The sequence below is a fragment of the Nyctereutes procyonoides genome, unplaced genomic scaffold, assembly GCF_905146905.1.
Source record: "Nyctereutes procyonoides isolate TBG_1078 unplaced genomic scaffold, NYPRO_anot_genome, whole genome shotgun sequence".
Taxonomy (NCBI): Eukaryota; Metazoa; Chordata; class Mammalia; order Carnivora; family Canidae; genus Nyctereutes; species Nyctereutes procyonoides.
The window spans coordinates 75,994,815-76,018,576 of record NW_026575146.1 but is presented as its reverse complement, the minus strand read 5'-3'; the positions used below and the strand labels follow the sequence as shown (position 1 = coordinate 76,018,576).

Sequence of the window (23,762 nt, the reverse complement as noted above, 5' to 3'; positions counted from 1 at the left end):
CATCTCTTCCCCCGATTTTCTTACCATCACCTCCACTAATTTTTCACTGGTTCCCGTGAATTAGGAATTAGTCAACATCATAGAAACTCCATGAGGACAGACACTTTTGCATATCTCGTTCAAGCACCCAGAACAAGTGTTGTGCAATATTTACTGCATACTAACCACCTGCCAGACACCCTGCACACAAGGCAAGTATTATCCCAAAATTGAAAAAGTTAAGGCAAGAAGAGGTGACGCCTCTTCTCCATGGCAACACAGCAAAAAGGTGGTTTGAACGGAAGTGTGTTGGACATCAGGGCCTCTACTCTCCACTAGGTCGTTACATCCCTTCCCCTCAAGCTTTATTTTCCAGGCCACCCTCACCGGCCGCCGTGAGGAAGAGGTTTCTAAAATAGAGCGTTTGGGATCCCTGGGTGGCGCAGCGGTTTGGCGCCTGCCTTTGGCCCGGGGCGCGATCCTGGAGAACCGGGATCGGATCCCACGTCGGGCTCCCGGTGCATGGAGCCTGCTTCTCCCTCTGCCTGTGTCTCTGCCCCTCTCTCTCTGTGACTATCATAAATAAATAAAAAAATAAAATAGAGCGTTTGCTGTCAAGGAATGAATATATGTCTCCGTGCGGAGAGCTGCTTCTAAGGGCCAGTTCCAATGGCTCTCCTCTTTGAATCTTTTCTCAATTTATTGCTCTTTAACATCACTAGATTCTCAAGATCTGTGAGCCTTCCCGATTGCACCGGACAGACAGCGGCGAAATTCCCAACTTTAGCACGATCCTTGGCACACAGTAGGCCCTCATTAGATATGCAGCGAAGGAAAATGGTGGAAAGAGGGCCAGAAAGGAGGCTGATTAGATTTCTCTTTCTTCCTGAGAGTTGGCAGTTGGGGAGACCCCGCCTCCTTATTAGGATCCCTGGTCTCTGGGGGGCTGGAGCCAGAGGGGGGCGTGGCCAGGCGGGGGCGTGGCCCACGGAAAAGGCGGGCAGCTGACTGAGCGCTGATTGGCCGGCACTTTGGCGCGCTCCAGCAAAGGCCTTGTCGTGAGGCGCGAGGCCAAGCTCGAGCCGGGCTGGAAGACAGGGCGCCTCCCCAGGCGCGCTTGCGCACGGCCACTTGCACCCTGCCGTTTCCCCTCTCCAGTCTCGCGCCCAGCACACCTTGGCGGGAACTGCTGGGGGCGTGGCCTGGCCTCAGCTGCTCACTTTTGGTCTCCTCCACAGGCCTCGCGCAGGAGCCTCGAGCCAAGGGGATTCGCGCCCACCCCACGCCGGGGTGGGGAACGCAGTGGCCGAGGCCTGCCTGGGGCTCGCGCGCACCACCAGCCTCCCGGGACGCGCGCGAGACGCTATCTGATCAGGCTCCCGAGTGTGGGGCTGGCGTGAAACCAGAAGGGGGGGCCTCACGCCATTTTGCACGTCCTGAGGCGGGTGCTAGAGGCCGAGGAGAACGGGGCGGGGGACGCCCCGCCACCAACCCGCCTGAAGGGAGCCTGGGGTCCCCTCAGGAGCAGCAGTCTGTGGTCGTGGCCTCCCTCGGGGGCTCTCAGGAGGACAGGAAGGCGGGCGAGCCCGGTGCTCAGAGCGAGGCAGGCCAGGGGCAGCAGAGCTGGAGTTCGGGTTTGAGGCTGGGCCTGGGTTTGGGGATCCAGGCTCAAGTTTGAGATAGGGAGGGCTCTGTTTGAATAGTGTGGGGGCTTTAGGGTCACGAGATAGGATCTGGGATCTCCAGCTTTGTATCTGGATATAATTTGGATTAGAATCTGAAGGTGTTGGCTTTTGTGACTGGAAGCTTTCCTGTTGAAATCTGGAGATCGTAATTTTAGGATCTAGAAGTCTTAGTTGTGAGTTCTGGAATATAACTTGGGGGCCTGAGGTCTGATTTGGGAAGTTTGAAGCCTCAGGATAGATTCAAGGTCTAGAATCTCAGTATAGAGTATGAGGTATGAGGTATGAGTTTAGGGCCTAGAGTCACAATTTGGGACTTTGAGGATTAAATTTTAGGGCCTGAAGTCCCCATGTTGAGTATGGGGCTTCAATTTTGAGACTCACATGTGAGATTTCAACTTTAGGGTTGGGAGGGTCACAATTTGAAGGTCTAAAGTGGCTTTCAGGGGTCTAGAGATCTTTATTTTTGGACCCGAGGTCAATTTGGGAGACTGTTGTTTGCTCGGGGTGTGGGGGGGAATGGGGGGCTTGGGTTTCTTACTTTAGGGTTTGGGTTCTCTATTAAGGTTTGTGGTCTGTGATCTTAATGGGATTGCGATGGGGGTTGTCTTTGGAGATCAAAAGTGGACAGTTTGGAGGTCTAGAGTATTTCAATATTAGAGTTTAGGGCTTTTAGGCTTGGGAGGGCACCTTTTTGGGTTTTAGATCCTCACTTTGGGAGGTTACAGTCATAGTTCTGGTGTCTTAACATCGAAGTCTAGAAGTCTCAAACCACGGTTTTCAGGTCTGACGGTCTAATATCTCAATGTTAAGACCAAAGTTCTGAAGTTAAAGTTGGGGAATTTGCTGCTTTTAGTTTTGGGTGCGGATCACGACTTGACCCAAATTTACAATTTGGGATTCATGAACTTCAGTTTAGAGTTTAGGAGTTTGAATTTGGTCTCTGGGCCCATATTCTTAGGAGTTGGGGACTCTTGGGATCTCTGAGAGCTCAAAGGAACCACATGGGGAAAATGAAGGCTGCCCACCTTGTGGCCGATTACTCCTGGAATCCCCGAGGTAACTAATAATTCTTTCTTTTTCCCTCTTTGCAGATGTGGGGCTCCAGCAGAAACTTGCGTTCCCCTGAATGGCCCAGAGCCAGTTCCCTGGGTTCCAGTGACAGGTAAGGGCTCTCCCCTGCCTATCTCCCTTCCAGCTTTGTAAACTCTGGTTGAAAAATAACAATAATGTTTACTGAGCATTTACTGTTTGTTAGACTTTTGCTAAGCCCTTTTGTTTGTCCTTTAATCCTTACAACAACTCCACAAGGAAGTAGGTGCGAATATTACCACCATTTTTAAGATGAGAGAACTCTGGGTGATCGCCAAAGATCATCTCAGAGGCCCTGCAGGTTTTGACATTCTGAGTTTATAAATGCCCTGCCTTCCTTTCTTTTATTCATATATTCATTCATCAAGCACCTCCTAAGTGTTAGGAATCTCATAGAAGGGATGTTCACAGCAAATGGAGAGTCCGATCAGATTTCTCCTTCCCTCCCAAGCCTGGATAAAGAAAAGAGAGCCAGAGTTCATCTTATCCTCACTATCTCCCCAAATGACTTACTGTCCATCCATCTCTTCATTCATTTATTAACTTCCAATTTAAGCATCTGCTTTGTTCAGGTTCTCTACTTAGGTACTGTGCTCAGAAGGAGCACGATGAAGAAAATGAAGAAGGCCTGTCCCGTGCAGCCCATTCCTCCTGGAATCCCAGAGGTTACCAACAATTGGGAGGGAGTCTTTCCCTCCTTTCTAGATGTGGGGAGGGGTCACTATATTAATAAAGACTCTTAGTTGCAAGTAACAGAAACCTAGCTAAGACCAGCTTAAGCATAAAAGGAGATTCATCAGGTCATTTGAACTAAAAATTCAGGGGCATCAAGCTTGGCTGGTTCTGGGTGAGGGCTAAATAATGTTGCCAGGAACCTGCCTCTCTTGGCTCTGTTGTTGCCCTGTGTTGGCTTCCTTGTCAAGCAGGCCTTCCCTTTGTGAGGGCAAGATAGCTCCCAGAAGCTCCAGGGCCACATCCTACTAGCCTGAAAACCCCAGCAGAGAGTCTCTTTTAGGAATCCCTTGATTCTGTTTGGCCAAACATGGGTTATGACCCCAATCCTGATCCAATCACTGTGACTCTTCCCAGTTGGACCTTAGTTCTGTGCTGCCTAGTGGAGCGGGAGGCTGGAATCCACCTCTCTGAACCACATGGACCCAGAGTGGGGGAGGGGCAGTTCCAAAGGAAAGTATTACCAGACAAGGGGGATTAACTGTTGGTCAACCAAAAAACAATTTTATCAACTATAATTATCCAACATGGTACTTCCACTCCATTTGTCAACTTTCTAGCCACTTCCATTTTAGAAATGAGTGAAAAACCGCCTCAGAGAGGTTAAAACATTTGTCTAAAGTCACACAGCAAGGCGCAAGCTGGGATTTCAATTTGAGTCTGTCTTATTCAAATGCTACAGCTTAAAACCAACTATTATGCTGCCTCTTGGGATCGTCCCCCATTATGTCCCACTTTAGGATAGCTTTTTTTTGTTTTGTTTTAAGATTTTTAATTTATTTATTCATGAGAGACACAGAGAGAGATAGAGAGGCAGAGACACAGGCAGAGGGAGAAGCAGGCTCCATGCAGGGAGCCTGATGTGGGACTTGTCCCAGGACTCCAGGATCATGCCCTGAGCCGAAGGCAGATGCTTTAACTGCTGAGCCACCCAGGCATCCCTGGGACAGCGCTTATTCTTAAATCTCTGCACACATTAAAGCAAGTTAGGGTCTGGACCTTGGTTTTCCTTTATTTAATATGAGAAATTTGGACTGGCTTTTCCAGCTCCTATAAAATAAACTAGGGAGGGCTCAGGCTGATTAGCTCAGGGAAGAGGAAACACTAAGTGCTGGTTGTTATTCTAGAAGCTAGGGATTTGGCCAGGGCCACATACAACTTATCATGGGCCCTAAGCAATTTTGCCTTCTTGGGCCTCTTCCTCCATTAAAAATATATTTAAAGTTTTAGTTTACAACAACATCAGCATAGATTTTATTTTTTTTAAGACTTTATTTATTCATGAGAGACACACAGAGAGAGATAGAGAGGCAGAGACAAGGCAGAGGGAGAAGCAGGCTCCATGCAGGCAGCCCGATGTGGGACTCAATCCCGGGTCTCCGGGATCACACCCTGGGTTGAAGGCAACGCTAAACTACTGAGCCACCCAGGCTGCCCATCAGCATAGATATTAAAAGAAATTAAAACATTTTTAGGATGCCTGGCTGGCTCCAGCGGTGGAGCACGCGATTCTTGATCTCGGGGCTGTGAGTTCGAGCTCCACATTGGGTATACAGATTACTTAAATATAAAATCTTTTTTAAAAGATTTTATTGATTTATTCATGAGAGAGAGGCAGAGACATAAACAGAAGGATAAGCAGGCTCCCTGTGCAGACCCCTATGCGGGATTCCACCCCAGGACTGTGGGATCATGCCCTGAGCCAAAGGCAAATGTTCAACCACTGAACCACCCAGGTGCCCCAAAATAAAATCTTTAAAAAAGAAAAAGAGGGATCCCTGGGTGGCTCAGCGGTTTAGCTCCTGTCTTCTGCCCAGGGCATGACCCTGGAGACCCGGGATCGAGTCCCACATCAGGCTCCCTGCATGGAACCTGCTTCTCCCTGGGCCTGTGTCTGTGCCTCCCTCTCTCTGTGTCTTTCATGAATAATAAAATCTTAAAAATAAATAAAGAAAAAGAAAGAAAACATTTTTATGAGCTCTTAAAAGTGGCACCAGACAGGTACTGTGCTTACTGTGTCTAAAGGGTAAGTCAGTCTATGATATGACAATTAATAAACTAGACAAAAATCCCTGCCCTGTGGTGTTTATAATGGAGAAAGAAGATTTCAGATTTTGATAAATAATACGGGGATGTGACCCAGAATATGCTTAGTTTGATCTGTTGGTTGTGAAAAGCCCCTCTGAGGAGGTTATATCTAGGCTAAATGCTGAATGGCAAAGAAAAAACCAGCCATACAACAATCAGGGCAAAAGAACATTCCAGGTGGAGGGAATAGGAAAGGCCCTAAGGCAGAAAGAAACTTGGCAGCTTAGAGAAACAGAAAAAGGACCCAAGTGGCTGGAGCTGGCCTGTTCCTTGAAGACCCAGAGGGCAGAGCTGGGATTGGTGAAAATTACAAATCTCATGAGGAAAGAACTTGTCTGAAACCAGAACCATCCAGCAAGGAAAGGGACGGCCTTGGGAGGAAGTACAGCTCCTGGAGGCCTCCCGCTCTAGGAGCACAGCCCAGGTCACACCTACTTAGGACTACTGCCTAGCAGATGCCAAGATTTTGTGATGCCTCGTCACCCTCTTCCTCCCTCGAATTTTTTTTCCCCCTGCAACTTCTGTGTTTGCACATAGAAGGCTCTCAATGCTTTGCCAAAAACCCAAGTAAACACCTAAGGACTACTGTACGCAACTCTTTTTCTCAGACATGCTCAGGGAACACCTATCTCTTTAATAAGCCTGGATGCTTTTTCTTCCCTTGCTTTCTGTGTCCTCTCTCACTGGGGCTTCCAGGGAGTCCTCTAGAACAGAAGGCAAGTGGTGTACAAAAAGTAAATATCAGGGCTATACAGGACTTTAGAGTGCCCCCTACCTCGTTTACCTCCAAAGATAGCACCCCAATGCCCTTGCCTCTGAAAATTATGGTTTCTACCAGGAGGTAACTGGAGACCAGAGATTTGGGTTTGTTTGTTTGTTTTCTCTTTCATTCCTTCATTTAGCTGACAAATATGTATAGTCTTCTATATTCGTATTGGTTTTGAGAGGGGGCACTAATAGTATCATTCCCTGCATAAAGCCCCTTTGTGGTTTCCTGGTGGGCTTCAGATAAAAGCAAAACTTTTCTACTATGAGCCTCTGAGACCCTGCCTCATCTGACCCCATCTCCTCCAGCCTTGTCTCACCCCACAAGACTCCTTGTTTACTGTATGCCAGACACTGCAGCTCTAGTTCCTTTGAGTTCTCCATGCTTCCTCATGCCACAGGGCCTTTGCACAGGTTCCCTCTCTCTGAAATGTGCTTTTTCCCTCTTCACCTATTTATCTCCACTCATCTTTCAGAACTAATTCTGGCCAGGTTTACTTCCTGAGGGAAAATGTAGGGCAGTCCGGGTGGCTCAGCAGTTTAGCGCCGCTTTCAGCCCAGGGCGTGATCCTGGAGACCCAGGATCAAGTCCCACATCGGGCTCCCTCTGCCTGTGTCTCTGCCTCGCTCTCTCTCTGTGTCTCTCATGAATAAATAAAATCTTAAAAAAAAAAAATAGAGTGGCTCAAAGCCACCTGTTTCAAGCTTCCATAGCACCAAGCAGCACTTCTTTGTCTCCATCAGGGCCAACTTCCTGGGTGTGTGACTCATGCAGTTACAGAGGAGCCTGAGGCTTGGTTTAATGCCCTGTTCTCGCCATCTTGAAATGCTTCATTTTTAAAAAGGGGGCCCCACGTTTTCATTCATAAGGCTCCCCTCCCCAACAAGTTATATAGCTGGTTCTGGTCCTAATTGGAATTTTATGTTTGTTTGTGTGACAAGTTGATTAATGACTTTATCCCTGATGGGACTGTGGGCACTTAGAAGGGGATTTTGGCTTTTATACTTCTATCCCCTCACCTAACAGCATTCCTGGCACATAGTAGGTGTTCCATGAGTAATTGCTGAATGAATGCATGAGAAAAATTAGTTTAGGACTTCAGAGTTTGGTTAGGGAGATAAGTGCAGCTCCCACACTGCTCCCCCATCTCCTCGAGGGCAGTGACAATGATTTCTCTCTCCTTCCATGGGGTCCAACCCAGGGTCTGGCAAAGAAGAGGTGCCAGGTTGTGGGTGTGAGTAGGAACTAAACACCCGTGGATAATCAATAGAGTATTTTGGGCGTGGCCAGGCCGCAGGTGACAAAGTGTTATGGATATTCAGAACAGGAGAGGAGGGTGAGGGAGGTTGCCAGAGGTTTCCTGGGACAGGTGGCAATTGAACAGAGCCCTGAGGGAAGGTGACACAGGGACTGGTGGAGATGGGGATGTCTGGGCATTCCCAAAGGAGTCATGTGAGTAGTGGCAGTGGCCTGTAATTTGGGAGAGAGACTCCAATGTCTTTGTGTCCCCATCTGTCAAGAGAGAGGTAGAGGTGTATGTGGGGAGGTATATTATAAATTATGAATTCAGGGATTAGATCCTGGAAGTTTTGCATTAGCCCAGGAGTCAACTTCTGTCATACCCTTTTTATTTATTTAGCAAATATTCAGTGAGTTCCCACAGTGTACCAGACCCTGTTCTGGATGCTAGAGATACAGTGGTCCACACCCCTTCCCCAGCTCTCAGAGAAATGTATGAGCATGGGGCTGAGGGCCCTTAGCAGTGGTACCTCATCTGTCCAGTGGAGTCAGAGCCAGTTGATTTGAGAGAACCAAAGAAAGTAAAAGATGAGACGAGTATGGTCAGCAGAGCCAGGTCTGGGGGGGCATTATAAGCCATGTTGAGTTTACACTTGGTCCTTAATAATAGGATGGTATCAAGAGGTTCGGAGCACTTATTAGGTAACTAGAGTATCAGGCTATGTGCTGGGCGATTTCACACACACAGTCCTGTTGATAATCCTCTGAGCCTTAAGGAATATCCTCATTCCTATTGCACAGATGAGAAAACTGTGGCCAGATCTGCAGCTTCAGAGATCACCCTGGGTCTAGTAAACAGGCTGGATTGGAGGAGGCCAGGGAGGAGGCTGGGAGAGCTAGGGGGATGTCCACATGTGACCTGGGGCAGGGGTAGGAGAGAAGGGATTGGGAGGGGAATGGGCAAGATTTGATGAGACCTACGATTCCCAGGATTCTGTCTGGGGGCCTGGGGACGGGGAGCCTCTCTGAGATGAGGAACATTAAGGCCGGTGGTTTGGGAATCAGGGGCCAGTTTCTGTTTCAGATGTCCTCACCAAAACCAGCTCTCGGCCCAAACCCGGAGGCAGAGGAAAAACCACACCAGCAAACTGCATGAGCTGGCATTGCTGCTGCCTGTAGCCCTGAAGACGGGTATTAAGAAGCTCACCAAGGTACGGGGATTGAAGGAGAGGAGGCGGGAGGGTGAGGGGAGCAGGTCTGCAAATATCAGTACCCAGCTTACCCTCCCTTCTCCGGGGCCCCGATGCAGACCCTCTCAATGACAACGCTGAGATGGGCATGGTCCTGCCCAGAGTGGGCATTTCTGCGGTCCCACCAATAGGAGCCTTCAAGATCCTTTCTTGCAAAGGATGCAGGGGCAAGTGGGAGAGGGAAGATCTGCAAACCATGGGGTAAGGGCCATCACTTTGGGAGTCAAACAGCCCTGGGTTCGAGCCCGATGGCCCGAAACGGCCGGACTCTGGGCAGGGCCCTCAGCCTATCAGCCTCTCAAGCATCACGTTTCTCAGTCAAAACGAAGACAAACCTACTACCCACAGATATTTTGAGGCCAAAATGACATATGAGCCATGACGGTCCTCAAAGAAATGTCAATTCCCTCACTAGGTCCCTAATCCTGTGTCCTGGGGGCATCACCTCCACGAGGTAACAAGAGATAAAGCCACTCTGTATGTCCCCAGTGGCTGCTGGGGAAATGTTATACTGTGCTGAGCTGCCGCCAGTGGGAACACTGTATAAAGGGATTCAGAGATCTTGAAGCCTTGGTGCCGTGTTTTCTTGCCATAGTTCCTCTCATTCCGTCACATATTCACTCACTCATCATCATTTCTGGAAAGGCTGTTGGAGGTCAGAAGCCGAAAGTTTTGGTTGCAACGAGGGGAGCCAAAGGAACCTGCGACCGGCTCCTCATCCTCCGGGAACTCAGAATGTGGTCAGGACAATTAGGATTCGAACTTAAGAATAACTGACTCCCACCTAGAATGGGCTACCTGCCTTCCGAAAGGCTCAAGAGAGTGGGTGTTTGGGGAACAATGCCAGACCCCCACCCTAACCTCCTTGGTGCCCCCTCCATGGGTCACCACCAGGTTGTGTTGATTCTCCCTCCTACATGTCTCATGGTGGTCAGCCTGTACCATAGCTTTCCGTAGCTGCTCTAACAAAGTGGCACATACTCAGTGGCTCGAAACAACGCAAATTTGTTCTCGCCTGGTTTAGAGGGCAGAGGCCCCAAATAAGCCACGCAGGTCTAAAGTCAGGGTGTCAGCAGAGTTGGTCCTTCTCTAAGGCTCCCAGGGAGCATCCGTTTCCTTTCCCTTTGCCAACTTCTAGAAGCCGCCTGTGTTCTTTGGCTCACGGCCCCTTCAGAGCCAGCAGCATAACATCTTCCAAGCTGTCTCCTGCTCTTCTTCCGCCTCCATCCTCACTTCACCTCTTCTCTGCCTTCGGCCTCCGGCCTCTTGCTTGTCAGGACCCCTGGGACCACACTGGGCCCAGTCGGTTAATCCAGAACAATCTCCCCATCTCAGGATCCTTACTCAGTCACATCTGCTATGTCCCCTTTGTTATATTCGGCAGCATACTCACAGGCCTCTGGGGTCTAGGACATGGACGTGCTCGGGGACAGACATTAAGCAGACCACCACGGTGCTCAGAAATGCTTGAGGAATTTCTTCCTCTGTCCTCAAACATCTGTGTATGTGGTGTGCATAGGTACTATAATAAACTCTGGGGGGGGGGCAGAGATGACTGGGTCACAGTCCCCGCCCCAAAGGAGTGACAGTCGACTCAGGTGATGGGTGACATTTCATCACTGACCAAATGACCACCTCATGAACTTCTCCCCAGGCTTCAGGCTGCTTTCATCACCATCAATCCTCTGATGTCTCAATGATCCCTCTTCCTCTCCACCATCATCCTTTCTTAGGCTCCATCCTGAGACTCCTGTTCCAAATATAACCTGTGTCCTGGTCACTCCCCAGCCTCCCCATGTACCCGTCTGCCTGAAGCATGTCACCACAACCTGTGCCAAGGCTATGCGACATGCTCAGCCTGACGCTCAATGAATGGATTGAGCTGTTATGTGTTGCCTTTCCTATGTTTGTGTTTTAGGGTACGGCTTAGGTCTGTGTCATCCTTCCTCACCATCCTGACTGATGAAGTGGGCTCCTGCCCCATATGGTCCTGGGAGTTCTTCTCCCTCTGACCATCAAAGCCCTCGGCACAATCCTGTGACTGTTTCTTTACCTCTGATCCATTTATTTATTTATTTATTTATTTATTTATTTATTTATTTATTTATTATTTTATTTATGATAGTCACACAGAGAGAGAGAGAGAGGCAAAGACACAGGCAGAGGGAGAAGCAGGCTCCATGCACCGGGAGCCCGATGTGGGATTCGATCCCGGGTCTCCAGGATTGTGCCCTGGGCCAAAGGCAGGTGCTAAACCGCTGCTCCACCCAGGGATCCCCCCTTTATTTTTTTATATATATATTTTATTTATTCCTAAGAGACACAGAGAAAGAGAGGCCGAGACATAGGCAGAGGGAGAAGCAGGCTCCCTGCAGGAAGCCTGATGTGGGACTCGATCCCAGGACTCTGGGATCACAACCCGAGCCAAAGGCAGACCTTCAACCACTGAGCCACCCAGGTGCCCTACCTCTGACCCCTTGAGATGAGGGGTTTTGTGAGGGGTAAGGACCATACTGCCATACTGGAAACATCTCTATCCCTAGCATCTGTGGGGCCAGCACAGAGCAGACAACAACTACAACTTCTCCCAATTTACTGAGGGTTCTAGGTGTCAGATCCTGAGTGCCAAGCATTTTATATACATTTTTCTCATTTAACCTCCCCACCCCAAGGCTTGAGAGGTGCATCTGGGTGTGCTCATATTCCAGTGTGAGGACACTGATGCGCAGAGGGGTCATGTTGCCCAGAGGACACAGCTCGTTAATGGCAGAGTCACATGTGTGTCATTCCAAAGGTGCACATCCTCATCTGCTTGGTTACTCAACACTCAGTAGGTGTTGGTTGAATGAATGAATGAGCAAGAGTGAATTCCTTCAACTGAGATACTTATAGGACCCATCGATCTTCCCTTCAGAAGGTCTCTGGGATCTGAAACCTTGCTGTGGCCCACAGGCTAACCTTCCTGAAGCATCAATTACTGATCTCTAATTGGAATATACTGAATCCAATTACGTTCTGCATAAAACCTTTATATTATTAATAATAGTGTTTGAAAAAAACATTTGATATTACTTTACAGATTATAGACACTTCAGCTTTAGTGCGTGCCAATGATGTGCCAAGCCTGATGTTGGAGATAAAATGTCTGTCTGCTCTTGAAAATCCTGTGGTCCGGTTTTCAAAGTTAGAAAAAGTTCTCATTTAATCCTTTGAGAACCTGATGAAAGTATTCTCATTCCATCATCAATGAAGTATTTATTAGGCAACTAGTGTATCAGGCTCTGTGCTGGGCGATTTCACACAAGCTAATTTATTCAGTCCTAACAATAATTGTCTGAGCCTCAAGAAATATTCTCATTCCCATTGCACAGATGAGAAAACTGAGGCTCATAAAGCTAAAATGGTCTGCTCCCGATACACAGCCAGGAAGTGGCAGATTGGATCCAGGTCCTTCCAAAGTGACCGTCTCGGGATCCCTGGGTGGCGCAGCGGTTTGGCGCCTGCCTTTGGCCCAGGGCACGATCCTGGAGACCTGGGATAGAGTCCCACGTCAGGCTCCCGGTGCATGGAGCCTGCTTCTCCCTCTGCCTGTGTCTCTGCCTCTCTCTTTCTCTCTCTCTCTCTCTGTGTGACTATCATAAATAAATAAATAAAAATTAAAAAAAAAACAAAGTGACAGTCTCCTGCCCATGTTCCTTAGTTAGATTATAGCTTCCTTCCTTGGGTCAGGTCACATTGTTTCAGTGACCATCAGTATTCAAGCTTATGAAGAGTTTCACACCTCTCCCTCTGTGGCACCATGTTTCCTCATCTAGGGTTTGGAAGATTGCTACTAACGGTTTTATTGGTGTTCTATAGATCCAGTTCAATCCAAGAAATGCTTACTGGTGTTCTTCCCTCACCTCTTCACCAGGCTAATTCTTGTCATTCTTCTGGTCTCTGTTTAAATGCTAAAGGCCTGGGCACTGGGTAGCACAGTCAGTTAAGTGTCTAATTCTGTGGTTTCGGCTCAGGCTTGATCTCAGGGTTGTGGTCTTAGGGTCATGATCTCTGGGTTGTGAGATTGAGCCCCGCGTCAAGCCACACGTTGGGCTCTGCACTCAGGGCAGAGACTGCTTGGATCCTCTCTCTCCCTCTGCTCTTTCCCCCTCTCTAACATATATAAATCTTTTTAAAAAATGCTGGAGGTCTTTCCAGACACTCAAGTCCAATTTCAGAATCTCTTGTTACACTCTTATTCATAATGCTTATCACACCATTGATAATTTTGTATGACTTACAAATTTACTAAGGGTCAGTGTCCTCACTAGATTATACATTCCAGGGGCAGCCCGGGTGGCTCAGCGGTTTAGCGCCGCCTTCAGCCCAGGGTGTGATCCTGGAGACCCCAGATCAAGTCCCACATCAGGCTCCCTGCATGGAGCCTGCTTCTCCCTCTGCCTGTGTCTGTGCCTCTCTCTCTCTCTCTGTGTGTGTGTGTGTGTCTCTCATGAATAAATAAATAAAATATTTTTAAAAATAGATTATACATTCCATGAAGGCAAACAAAAGTATTTCTGGTTCACCCCTACATACCTGGCCCTCGGTGGGTAGTAGTTTTTTTAGCTTTGTGTCTCTGGTACTGACTTAGTACTGGGTGGCTGACTGGGTGATGCCTGGTGGGCAGAAGGCATTGTGCTCAGTGCCAGCGAGGAGATAATCCTCAGCGATCACTGGCTAAGCCACCTCTTGATTCTGTGAGCAAGGGATACAGAAATCACTTAGCTACAGCCTCTACCCTCAACTAGTTCAAAGTCAATGAGAGAGAATAATGCATGAACAGATAATTATAAAATAGGCCCAGGGCATTACAAGAGTGCTGAGGAGGGACATCTGACCAAGACTGCGTATGAGGGGTCAGGGAGGTGGGAAAGCTTCTGGAAGGGGAGACCACTGTGCTAAGGCTCAGAGGAGGATAAGTCCTCAGTGTGGGAGGTGGAGGCCTGCGGGGGAAGGGGACAGCTTTGCAGATAAAGAATACAGCATGTGCAAAGGGCCAGGGCTGGTAAACCAAACAGTATGTATTGAAAAAACTGGGCCAGGAGGCAGGCAGCCTGAGTTCGGATCCTAGCTCTGCCCCTTCCTCTCTAACCTTAGCAAATGACACCACCACTCTGAGCCTCAGTTTCCTTAGCTATAACAAATCCCTCCCTGAGCTACAGCAAGGTCTAAACAGAATAAAAGTATGTCTGCCAATGGAGGAATTGTTGGGGTGGGGAGTGGGCTCCCCAGCAGCCTCACATTGTCCTGGGCCCCCATTCTTGTGCCCAATCCTGTCTTTCTTTTGGGAGCAGAAGGAGATTCTGCTGCATGTCCTGCATTACATTCAGTACCTCCAGAGAAGCATCGATGTGGCCAAGGCCTTGCTCAAATTCCACACCACCAATGGAGAAGGCGGACGTGGGGGTGAGTGCAGTCACCATGGCCCAGGCCTGCTACATACCAAGCACTGTCCTGGCTGTCAGGGACACAACTGACTTACATGATGAATGAGCCCAGGTCCCCAGGGATCCCAGAGCCTTGCAGAGCAGACAAAGTCAGAGAGACGTGCAAGATGCTGTGAACTCAGAGAAGGAGTGTCTGGGGCCTTGCACCTGGGCCTGTGCAAATAGTAGCAGGGGGCGCCCTGGCAGACCAGAGCAGCAGTGAGCAGAATGCAAGCCCGAGAAGATGTGTGTGGAATGTCTGGGACAGGCAGGCAGTTGGTGTGCTTGGAGGGACTGTCGCATCAAGACAATATGTACAGGCTCATGAACCAGGTCCTGTTGCAAACACGTGTCTTGTGACCTTAACTTCTCTGTGCCTGAGTTTGCTCAGCTGCAAAATGAAACCAATACTAGTATACCCAACCCTTGAGCAACCCAGGTTTGAACAGCACAGGCCCACTTACACACAGATGTGTTTAGATAAATCCAGTCAGTACAGTCCTGTAAAGCCTTTTTCCTTATGAGTTTTTTTTTAACACTCACTTTTCTCTAGCTTACTTTATTGTACAAATACAGTATATAACACGTATAATGTACTAAATATATGCTAATCACCTGTTTATGTTATTGGTAAGGATTCTGGTCAACAGTAGGCTATTAATAGTCAAATTTTGGAGGAGTCAGAATTAGAGGGGGATTTTCCACAGCACGGGGTTCAGCTCCCCTAAACCCTGCTTGTTCTAGGGTCACTGTACTTCCTTTCTGTGTTTGTCGTGAGGGTTAAATGAGTTAGTACCCATGGAAAGTGCTGTCACCTGGTGCCTGTGACAAGTTGGTCATCCGGTGCTGCATGATGTGCTGGGTGCTGTCGCTGTCGCTGGCATGACAAATCCATAGGTGGGAGTGAGGGGAGGTGAGGCAGGTACCAGACCCTGCAGGGCTTTGAGTGCCTGGCTAAGGGAGGGAGACCAAGATGAGAAAAACTGGTGGACTTTTAAAAGCTGGGGAAAGCCACGATCAGATTTTTATTTATTTTTTATTTATTTATTTTCTTTTTAGGAAGAGGTGCCTGATATCTAGTGAGCAGGATTGAGTATTAATTGGTTGTTGGTTATTAGAGTAAGGGAGGTCAGTAGGAAGGCCTTTGGGAGTGATCTGGACAGGAGACAGGGCGGTCTTACACTGCGGGTCAGGCTGTGGACAGAAGTGATACCTTTGGGCGAGGTTAATGAGGGAGAATTGAGAGGCCTGATGGAGAGGCCCTGGGTGAGCCAGGATGGGTGGCTTTCACTGCTCTGTGGAAGGTAGGAAGAGGAATTGGTTTGGGATGCTGATGGTGGGGAAGCATTTGGGAAGTGTTGAGTCTATCTTCCTTCTTGGCCAACCCAGAATGGTCCTGTGGGAACCTGAATTTTCACCCTGTAACCTCTGCTGCCTGGCCATGCAACCTCAGACCAGTGCAGTCTCCCCCTGGGAGCTCAGTTTCCACATTTGTAAAGTCAGCTTGGAGACCAGAGCTGTCCAGCCCTCTGCCCAGGATTGGGAAGCATGGTCTGGAAGGAGGAGATGGGACAGCATGAGTTTGGGGACTTCTGACCTGACTCTTTCTCCAGGCTGTGCAGGTCGGAACTCGGCCTCAGGCCCAATGCGGGGGCGACACTCCACCCCTTCAAGCTCCCCACACTCTCGGAAGTCCCGTCTTCAGGGAGCCTGCCGGAAACCCCGGAAGAAGAAACTGACAGGGTTTTCAGGTACAAGTGAGGCTGGACAGGAAGCCAGGTCACATGGGAGCAAAGCTCCTTTTCCAGAGCCGTCTTACTCCAGGGAGGCCCAGTCAGCTACCCAGAGCCCCCTAACAGTGCTTTACAGTGAGACCTACCTGGTTCAGCTCCTGGCCCCTCATCTCACTAGCTCTGGGGCCTGGCATGGTTGGTTTCCTTCTCTGAGCCTCTGCTTCCTGGGGGTGGACACAGGCTGATCTTAAAGAGCCTGCATCCACACCCCTGGAGCAATGCTGAGTAGAGAGGCACACAGTCAATGCTCAGTGATCGTAAGCTGCTGTTAGCACTTAACTGTGTTTAAAATCAGTCATCCATCCTGGACCAGGGCATCAGGGAGCATGGGCTGATGGAAAGACCCGAGTGTGGAAAGCAAGCATCCTCAGGCCAACCTCTGTCTTGCTACTAATGGACCACATGTCCCTTCCCATCTGCAAGCCTCAGTTGACTTGTCTTTAAAATGGGAGTTGTGACCTAATCAATGATTTCCAGTCTTGGCTACATATTCCTTTGACTCATCCAGGGTACTGTAAAGAATGCCTATGCCTAAAAATTAAAAAAAAAAAAAAAAGAATGCCTATGCCTAAACCTCACACTCAGAAAGTCAGGTTCAGTGGCCTTGGGTGGAGCCTGGGCATCAGTATTTTCTCTGAGCTTGTAAGGTGATTTGAACGTGTGGATGGGGAAGGGAGCTTCGGTTGAGATGACCTCTAACTGAGGATCCAGGCTTACCTGGGAAGGGCTGGTGAGTGACCAGGCTAGACAAAGTTTGGAAGAGGCTGTGGGGCCCAGAGCAAAGACGCCCCCAACCTAAGCCATGTTCTGGGCCCCTTCTGACACTTGTCTGTCTGCTCCCCCAGAACGCCAGACCCGGGCCCAGAACCCTCGCCGCTCTCTGGCCCTGGACAAGCCCAAGAAATGGATGACCCTATCTCCAGAGCAGCAAGGAAGAAATGCGGTGGGGACTGCCACCCCTTCAAGATGTGCCAGCTCCTGCTGTCACCCCAAAATTGCATCATCCCTGCCTCAAGGTGACAGAAAGGGAGGACAGCTGACGTTGCTGGACATGGCTGAGAACAGTATCCACTGTGACTTCTCAGGTTGCTCCCTTCCCTCACCATTAACTTAGTCATTTATGCACAACCTGTCAGGCACCTGCTGTCTTCCGAGCCCAGTCCAGCAGCTGGGGATTCCGAGGTGGACAAGAGAGATGCTGTCTTGGGCCTCTCTCCCATTGTCTTCTTCCCTTCGGGCCCCATTGTGGACGGAAGGGTAGGACGGCATCAGCATGGCCCTCATGCAAGGCTGTGGGTCACAGAACCGGAGGAAGGCAGGCAGTCGCTCTTGTGACTCCTATCCCTGGGCCATCTTGAAAGGGTGTGGTGACACCCAGCAGAGCGCCAGGCGAGACTGGGGCACTTGGCAGGCAACAGATGCCCCGAGCCATCCTGTCCCCCACCTGCTCACCCTGAGCATCTCTGGACCAGGCCCTGTGCAAGAGCTGGTGCCTCGGTCCCATGAAGGAGTCCAAGGTGACCCAGATTTCCTGTGGTTGCTGAGGAGGCCGTGGGAGCCCAGAGGAGGCCCCTGACCCACCAGGGGAGGAAGGGCTTTTCAGCTCTTCTGCCGATCGTATGACCTAGGGCAAGTTACTTGGTATCTCAGTGTCTCAGATGGGTCTAATAATGGTACCCTGCAGCAAAGGGCTACTGAATAGTCTATGCAACGCCTAAAACCGAGCTGGCGTGGGAAGCCCTCTCCGCTTGTTTGCTCTCATCGTCTTCATCGACATTATTCCACTGCAGGACTTTGGCTTCCTCACAGCTTCTGAGAGGGACATGGGGTTACAGAAACCAAGGGATCATTTGGGGCACCCCGTAGCCTCACACAGAGGCCCTGCAGCCTGAGGTCTTAGGAGGGAGGCAGAGGCTGTGCCAGACGGTAGCTCCTCTCCACCCTTGTATGTGTGACTCCCGGGATTAGTTCCAGGCACAGGAGTAAGCATCCCGACTTGCCCCCGGCCCCTGCCCCACAGGCTGCTGTTGCAGAATCGGTGGCCCGGGTGATGGCCTCTATTGTGCCTTCAAGGCCCAGCAAGGGGCCGAGAGGATCCATTTTCTCAACAGGACCCAGCCCCATCCCAGGTAAGGGAACCCCAAGGGCTCTGAGTGGAGGAGGCTGAGGCGTCTGGTCTGGGATGGCTGAGGGGTAGTGAGAAATGAGCTCAATTTACAACCTCTCTGGCATCTGTGGAGAGAGCACCATGGGCCTGGCTTCATGCAGGCGGCAATGGCTCAAAGGAGAGCCTTGCTTCTGGGCCATCCTTGCAGAGCTGCAGCCCCTGGCCAGCCTCCCTGCCTCCGATCTCACCCTTCCAGCTCGTCCTCCCTAGCTGCCTGAGGGGCGGTCATGACAGTTCATGGCTTTAAGCTCTCCCAAGTGCCCATGGGGCAGAGCCCAAATATCTTAGTTGGCATCTGAGAACTTCTTGCCAGCCCCCTCCCCGTCCGTCTCCCATGAATCTTACCCTTAACACCACTGAATATTCACCCTCCACGGGAGCCATGGCCTTGGCCCCTCTGGGCTTTTCACCCTCTGATTCCTCTTCCTGATGAGACTGCTTCTCTTGTCCACCTAGAAAACCACCACCCTTCAGGTTGACCACAGTGTGGTCCTCCCCCAGACCACACCCCCTCTGTCCAACTGGAACCCACCCGGCCCCTCACAGCCCTGCTCTCCAGGTGGCAGCACATGATGACAGCTGCCTCTCCTCCCAGGCCTGGAGCCCCTTGAGGGCAGGTGCCTCAGCTGACTAAGCTTCCTGACTGCCCCCCTGCACCCCCCCAGCAGCCAGCACAGAGGGACCTCTATCTCATGGCACAGTGGGCAACACCCCGGGGGACATGGCTCGACCCAGGCTGCACAGCAGCTCCTGGCCCAGGGGTACTGGTCTACCTCTTGAATTCCACCTCTTGCAGGCAGAAGCTGGTGTTCTATGATTCCAGTGAGGAGCTGGACAAGGACTCCCCAGATGCTGACCCTTGGCTTCCTGCCTGGACCCCGGAGGGCAGCCCCCATGGTGACCAAAACTTCATCTCTCCTCCTTGTCAGCTAGGGTGGGGCCCTTCCTGGGCACTTCCTTCTGAGCAGTACCGTGGTGGGAGGAGAGGGGGCCAGGGTCTAGACGTCTGGTGAGCATAGCGGTATGTAAGTGTACCTGCTGGTCTGTGCCAGCAGGTGCTCCTGCACACATTGCTTCTGTGGAGCCCAGACACTGCCTCAGAATCTTTCTTAACACAGAGCTCCAGGTAGCTATAATCAGTCTATCCAGATTTGGCACACCAGATACTGATTTTTTTGTTGTTGTTGCTGTTTTTTGGTCATCCATGACATAGCGCCAGGCATTGTGTCTCTTAATCTCCTCTCTGAAGCACTCAAAATGAACAATTGACAGAGTCACCCTTCCCTGACATCTAACATCATCTCCCCAAAGTCAGCTGCTGTGCTGGGGGAGAGGGTCATCTCTGACACATCCTGATGTTTCCTTTCCAGGGAGCCTGCTGGACTTGGGGCCTCCCCAGATTGCCAACTGGAGTGTGACAGGCCACCCAAGCGAGATCCTAGGGTTCAGCCCATCCCTCTTCAGCTCCCCAGGAAAACTGCCGCCAGAACAGATCCTGGAGGATGGCACCGAGTTCCTGACCCAAGGTGAGCATCTGGGGCTGGACCCGACACTTGGTCCATTCAGAAAACTTATGGTGATACTCACCAAGTGTGCCGTCCTGGGCTCGGGAGTCCTGGGTACCCCGGGGTGCATCTCATCCAGGCCCCACCTCCAGAACCCCGTGGCCTTGTGGGGCAGTGGTCCTGGAAGCCCCTCAGCAAGGGGAAGCCTCCAGGAGCCCACGTCAGGGACCTACTCCCTCTGCTCAGCATGGAGGTGCCCCAGGGGACCTGGCCTGTGAGCCGGATTTGGACCTAAGACAGGAGATCCAGAGAAGGACAGCAGGAGATCCTGGATGGGACGGCGGGACGGAACCTGGGTGCCTGGAGGGAGGTGTTTCCACTCCAGCTGGCACCCTGCGTTCCCTCCCCAACAGCTCTCTTTGAAGAAGTGTGGCTAGATCCCATGCCTTCGCTTTCTGACAGCATGCTTGAGGCGCTACAGAACAAGGTAGGCATCCGTCCACAGACATGTCCATCCTTCTTTCCATGCACATCGCTTTCCTGCTTCACTGACTCATCCATTTCCACCACCAGCCAGCCGCCTCCCCCACCCTCTCACTGTCCATCTGCTCGCGCCTCTCCTCGTCTTTCTGGAGACATGTCTACCGTCTGTGCCCCCATCTGCCCTCCCTTTGAACAGTCCCTGCTGGCCCCCAGGCACCCCACTCTGTGCCGGGAACTTGGAAGGAACCAGGCACAGGATAAGAGCTAAAATCCAGTTGCCCATAAAAGACCTCACATAACTGTGAGCCAGGGTCTCCTGTGACCCCAGTCTATAGATAAGGAAACTGAAAACAGAATAAGCTCAGTAATCCTCGGTTGGAAGGAGCCTCCCGACTGGGCCCCAGGGGTGAGCTCCAGCTGCCGTTCTCCCCAGCGGCTCATCGCCTGGCTGGCAGAGGTCTGCCCCAGCTCGGGTCCCCAGATGACTCTTCCTCCATCTCCACTGCTTCCTCTGACGAGTAACTGAATCTGCACCAGAGACCAGAGTGGACACTCTTAGCAGAGCCCTTAGTAAGCGCCAGGCACTGTGCTAGGTGCTTCTCAGCCCTGCAAGCCTGTGTGGTGACCACCACTCTGTAGGTGATCTCGATGCTCAGAGAAGTTAAGACTTGCCTGGGGCATTGGGGCTGCCAGACTCGGCGTTAAGAGTTCCAGCCCCAGAACGGGGGTGCCGACCACCTGAGCCCCAGCCAGCCCCTCTCTGACCCACAGTGGGAACCTGGGAACATTTGCTTGAATGTCAGGGGTGATATGGACGAGGTGGTCTTCAATTTGAGCTGGTTCTAATGCTCATGTTACGTCCTAGGAGAGCAGTGAGTGAGGATGTGAAGGGATGTCTTGGTCTCGCCTCACACCCCCTGGCTTTCTCTGTTGCCCCCCCTCCACTGCAGGAGATGCCCTCGGAGGCCCCCGAAGATGCCCCCGACCCCCATGGCCTGTGCCAGTCCTCAGTGTCGCTAGACCACTGCTACCTGTCACTGAGTGAGAACAGCAAGGTGCCATCCAGCTCCAGCTCTGAAGACACTGACACTGAGTTGGGGTGGAAGCAGCAGGAGGTGAGGGGGGCCGCCATGGCAGTGGTGGGGTGGTTCCTCGTCCCCGGCCTGCCCTCACCTCCCTGTCCCCCACCAGGACACTCAGGCCGACCCCGAGGGCCTGCCGTCCTCCAGTGACGAAGACGGAGACTGCACGTGGACCCCCACCCGGCGGACCACAATCCTGCCCACGGCTGGGAGGAAGGCCAAGAAGGGCCGTGCAGGCAGGGGCCCGACGAAGCCCAAGGAAAACAAGAAAGCCCCCTGCCCACCCCAGATGAAGAAAAAGTGTGTCAATGGCTTCATCATGTTCTGCAGGATGAACCGGAAGCAGTACATCCGGTGGGTGGGGGTCCTTTTGGGCCCTGGGTGGGGCCTGACCTGCACTGTCCACCCCTCCCTTCCCCCAGAGCATGTTGCTCCTGTCATCTGGCACGTTTGCCCCCCTCCAGACATGACCCCCTGACCCTTCCTCAGCCACATCCCTGCCCCCTGGTCCTGGTGCTGCAGTCAAAGCCTATGAATTGTAAGCATCGAGACCCAACTCAGGCTTAAGAAAAGTGCTACCACAGCCTGAAAGAAGGGGAAGAGGTAGACTGCCCCCCGGTGGGCCTGGGCCTGGGGCTCAGATGATGCGATGCCTCTGGAAGTTTCGTTCCTCTCTCCATTCTGCTCTCCTGGCTCGCCTCTGTTCTCAAGCACGTGGGGTGGGGTTGGGGAAGAGTCACCCTAAGGTCATGTCCAACAAGCAACCCGGTGGGAGGAGAGCCCCTCGTTTCTAAGGTTTCTGGCCAAAGTTCTAGGGGCTGACTGGATAGATGAGGCACCCAGCCCCGAAGGTGGGGTGGGGGTTGGGTGGGGCCTCTCGATGCCCAGCGAAGAGCTGGTGCCCTGACAGGAAGTCCAGGGCCTGGCACCCGGAGCCATGGATACGGGTCTCCTACAGACCCCGAGACATAGTTTCCCCTTCCCAACCACCAGTTCATCCAGCCCCCTGTGACGCCTCAGCACCAGGGGGTGTGCCCTGAGCTCCTTCAGGCCACGGTGGATAGAAGAGACCCGGGTTCTCAGGCGGGAAAGCCAAGGCCCCGAGAGGGCAGGGGGCCTCCTGCGGTCAGACCGTTGGCCTTCGCCCAGACTGGGCTGCCCTGCAGGCCTCTCCTCACCCCCTCCCTCCTGTCCCAGAGCCTGTCCTGGGACCGCATCCACGGCTGCCACCAAGGAGCTGGCCCAGCTCTGGCGGGTGATGACCCAGCAGGAGCGGAGACCATACTGGTGAGGGGCCCCAGCCCAGAGGCGCGGGTGGCAGAGCAAAGGGGCCTCCAGGGCTCCTCGCTCCTGCTCTGATTTTCAGAGCCTCGGGCCTCATGATGTGGGAAACAGGTTGGAGTTCACTGGGGTGGAAGATGTGGGTGTTGAGAGCTCTTATGAAATCCGTGGGGTGGGGATGACGGCGGGAGGAGGTGCTCTACCTCTGCGGTGGAGCTTGGAAGGGCAAATGGCCTCAGTCAGGACCCCTCGGGCCCCTCTTGCCACAGGGAGTCTCAGAGCAGGAAGCTGGGTCTCATTTCCCTGCCACTACCCCTCCGCCCTCCCTCCCGGCCCCTCCCTGCCACCCTCTCCCGTCCACGGTGGCACAGCTGCCACCTGCTCCTTTCTCACGGGCCCTGAAGCACACAGCCCTAGATCGCCCTGTAGCAGGGGCAGGGAGGGCTCTGGCCCCATTGTACAGACAGGGACTGGGAGGCCCAGGGGTTGCCCTGAGGGGGCCAAGGAAGGAATAGGCCCTTGCCACCTCCCCGTCAGCCCAGGTTCTGGGGGGTGAGCTAGGTACCCCGGGGGAGAAGGAAGGAGTGACCCCCGATCCACCCCCCTTTTGCCCCCAGCATCAAAGCTCGCAGGTTCAGCCTCCAGCACAACCGGATCGTGAAGCAGGACAGCTCCAGCAGTGAGGACGAGGACTGGGGGACCCCCAAGCCCTTCTACCAGCTGCTGGCCGAGAAGGCCCGCCGGTCCCCAGACCTGGCCTCTCAGCTGCCCCCTCAACACTACTGAGAGGGTGACCCCACTGCGCCCCTCCTCCCCCCACCCCCCCACCCCCCTGGTCCTGGACCTGCTGCTCCTGTGGCTCTGGTTTGCAACCAGGAGCCTGTGAAGAGGTTGTCCCTCCTGGGGCCTCACCCCTCCTGGAGCAGGTCCCCTTGGCCAGATCCTGGGCGGCTGAGAGGGGCGGATTCTTGGAGCCCGTTACTGTGTGCGTTTGCCTGGTGCTAGAGTGGCTGGGACTCACCCTGCCTAGTCCACTGCCCTTCCCACCGCCTCTCCCCAGCCTGGGCTGCATCCTGGGAGCCGCAGAGGTGGCAGGAAGGGAGCCCTGCGGGAAAGGCAGCAAGGTGAAATTTCAGAGAAGGGGTTTGCTGCGCCCAC

The 23,762-nt window shown here is 52.2% G+C and overlaps 1 protein-coding gene across 1 annotated transcript in view; it reads left to right on the top strand.

The window, feature by feature from the left end:
* MEIOSIN (meiosis initiator) overlaps positions 1–23,390 on the top strand; it is a 29,501-nt gene extending 6,111 nt beyond the window's left edge. Inside the window, exons 3-14 of the mRNA XM_055310244.1 lie at positions 1,218–1,269; positions 8,663–8,789; positions 14,162–14,273; positions 15,907–16,044; positions 16,932–17,171; positions 18,107–18,215; positions 19,050–19,150; positions 19,624–19,779; positions 21,115–21,356; positions 21,433–21,677; positions 22,521–22,610; positions 23,222–23,390. Of these exons, the coding sequence (XP_055166219.1) occupies positions 1,218–1,269; positions 8,663–8,789; positions 14,162–14,273; positions 15,907–16,044; positions 16,932–17,171; positions 18,107–18,215; positions 19,050–19,150; positions 19,624–19,779; positions 21,115–21,356; positions 21,433–21,677; positions 22,521–22,610; positions 23,222–23,390 (1,781 nt within the window). The remainder of the gene's footprint in view (positions 1–1,217; positions 1,270–8,662; positions 8,790–14,161; positions 14,274–15,906; positions 16,045–16,931; positions 17,172–18,106; positions 18,216–19,049; positions 19,151–19,623; positions 19,780–21,114; positions 21,357–21,432; positions 21,678–22,520; positions 22,611–23,221) is intronic.
* The last annotated feature ends 372 nt before the right edge of the window (positions 23,391–23,762 follow it).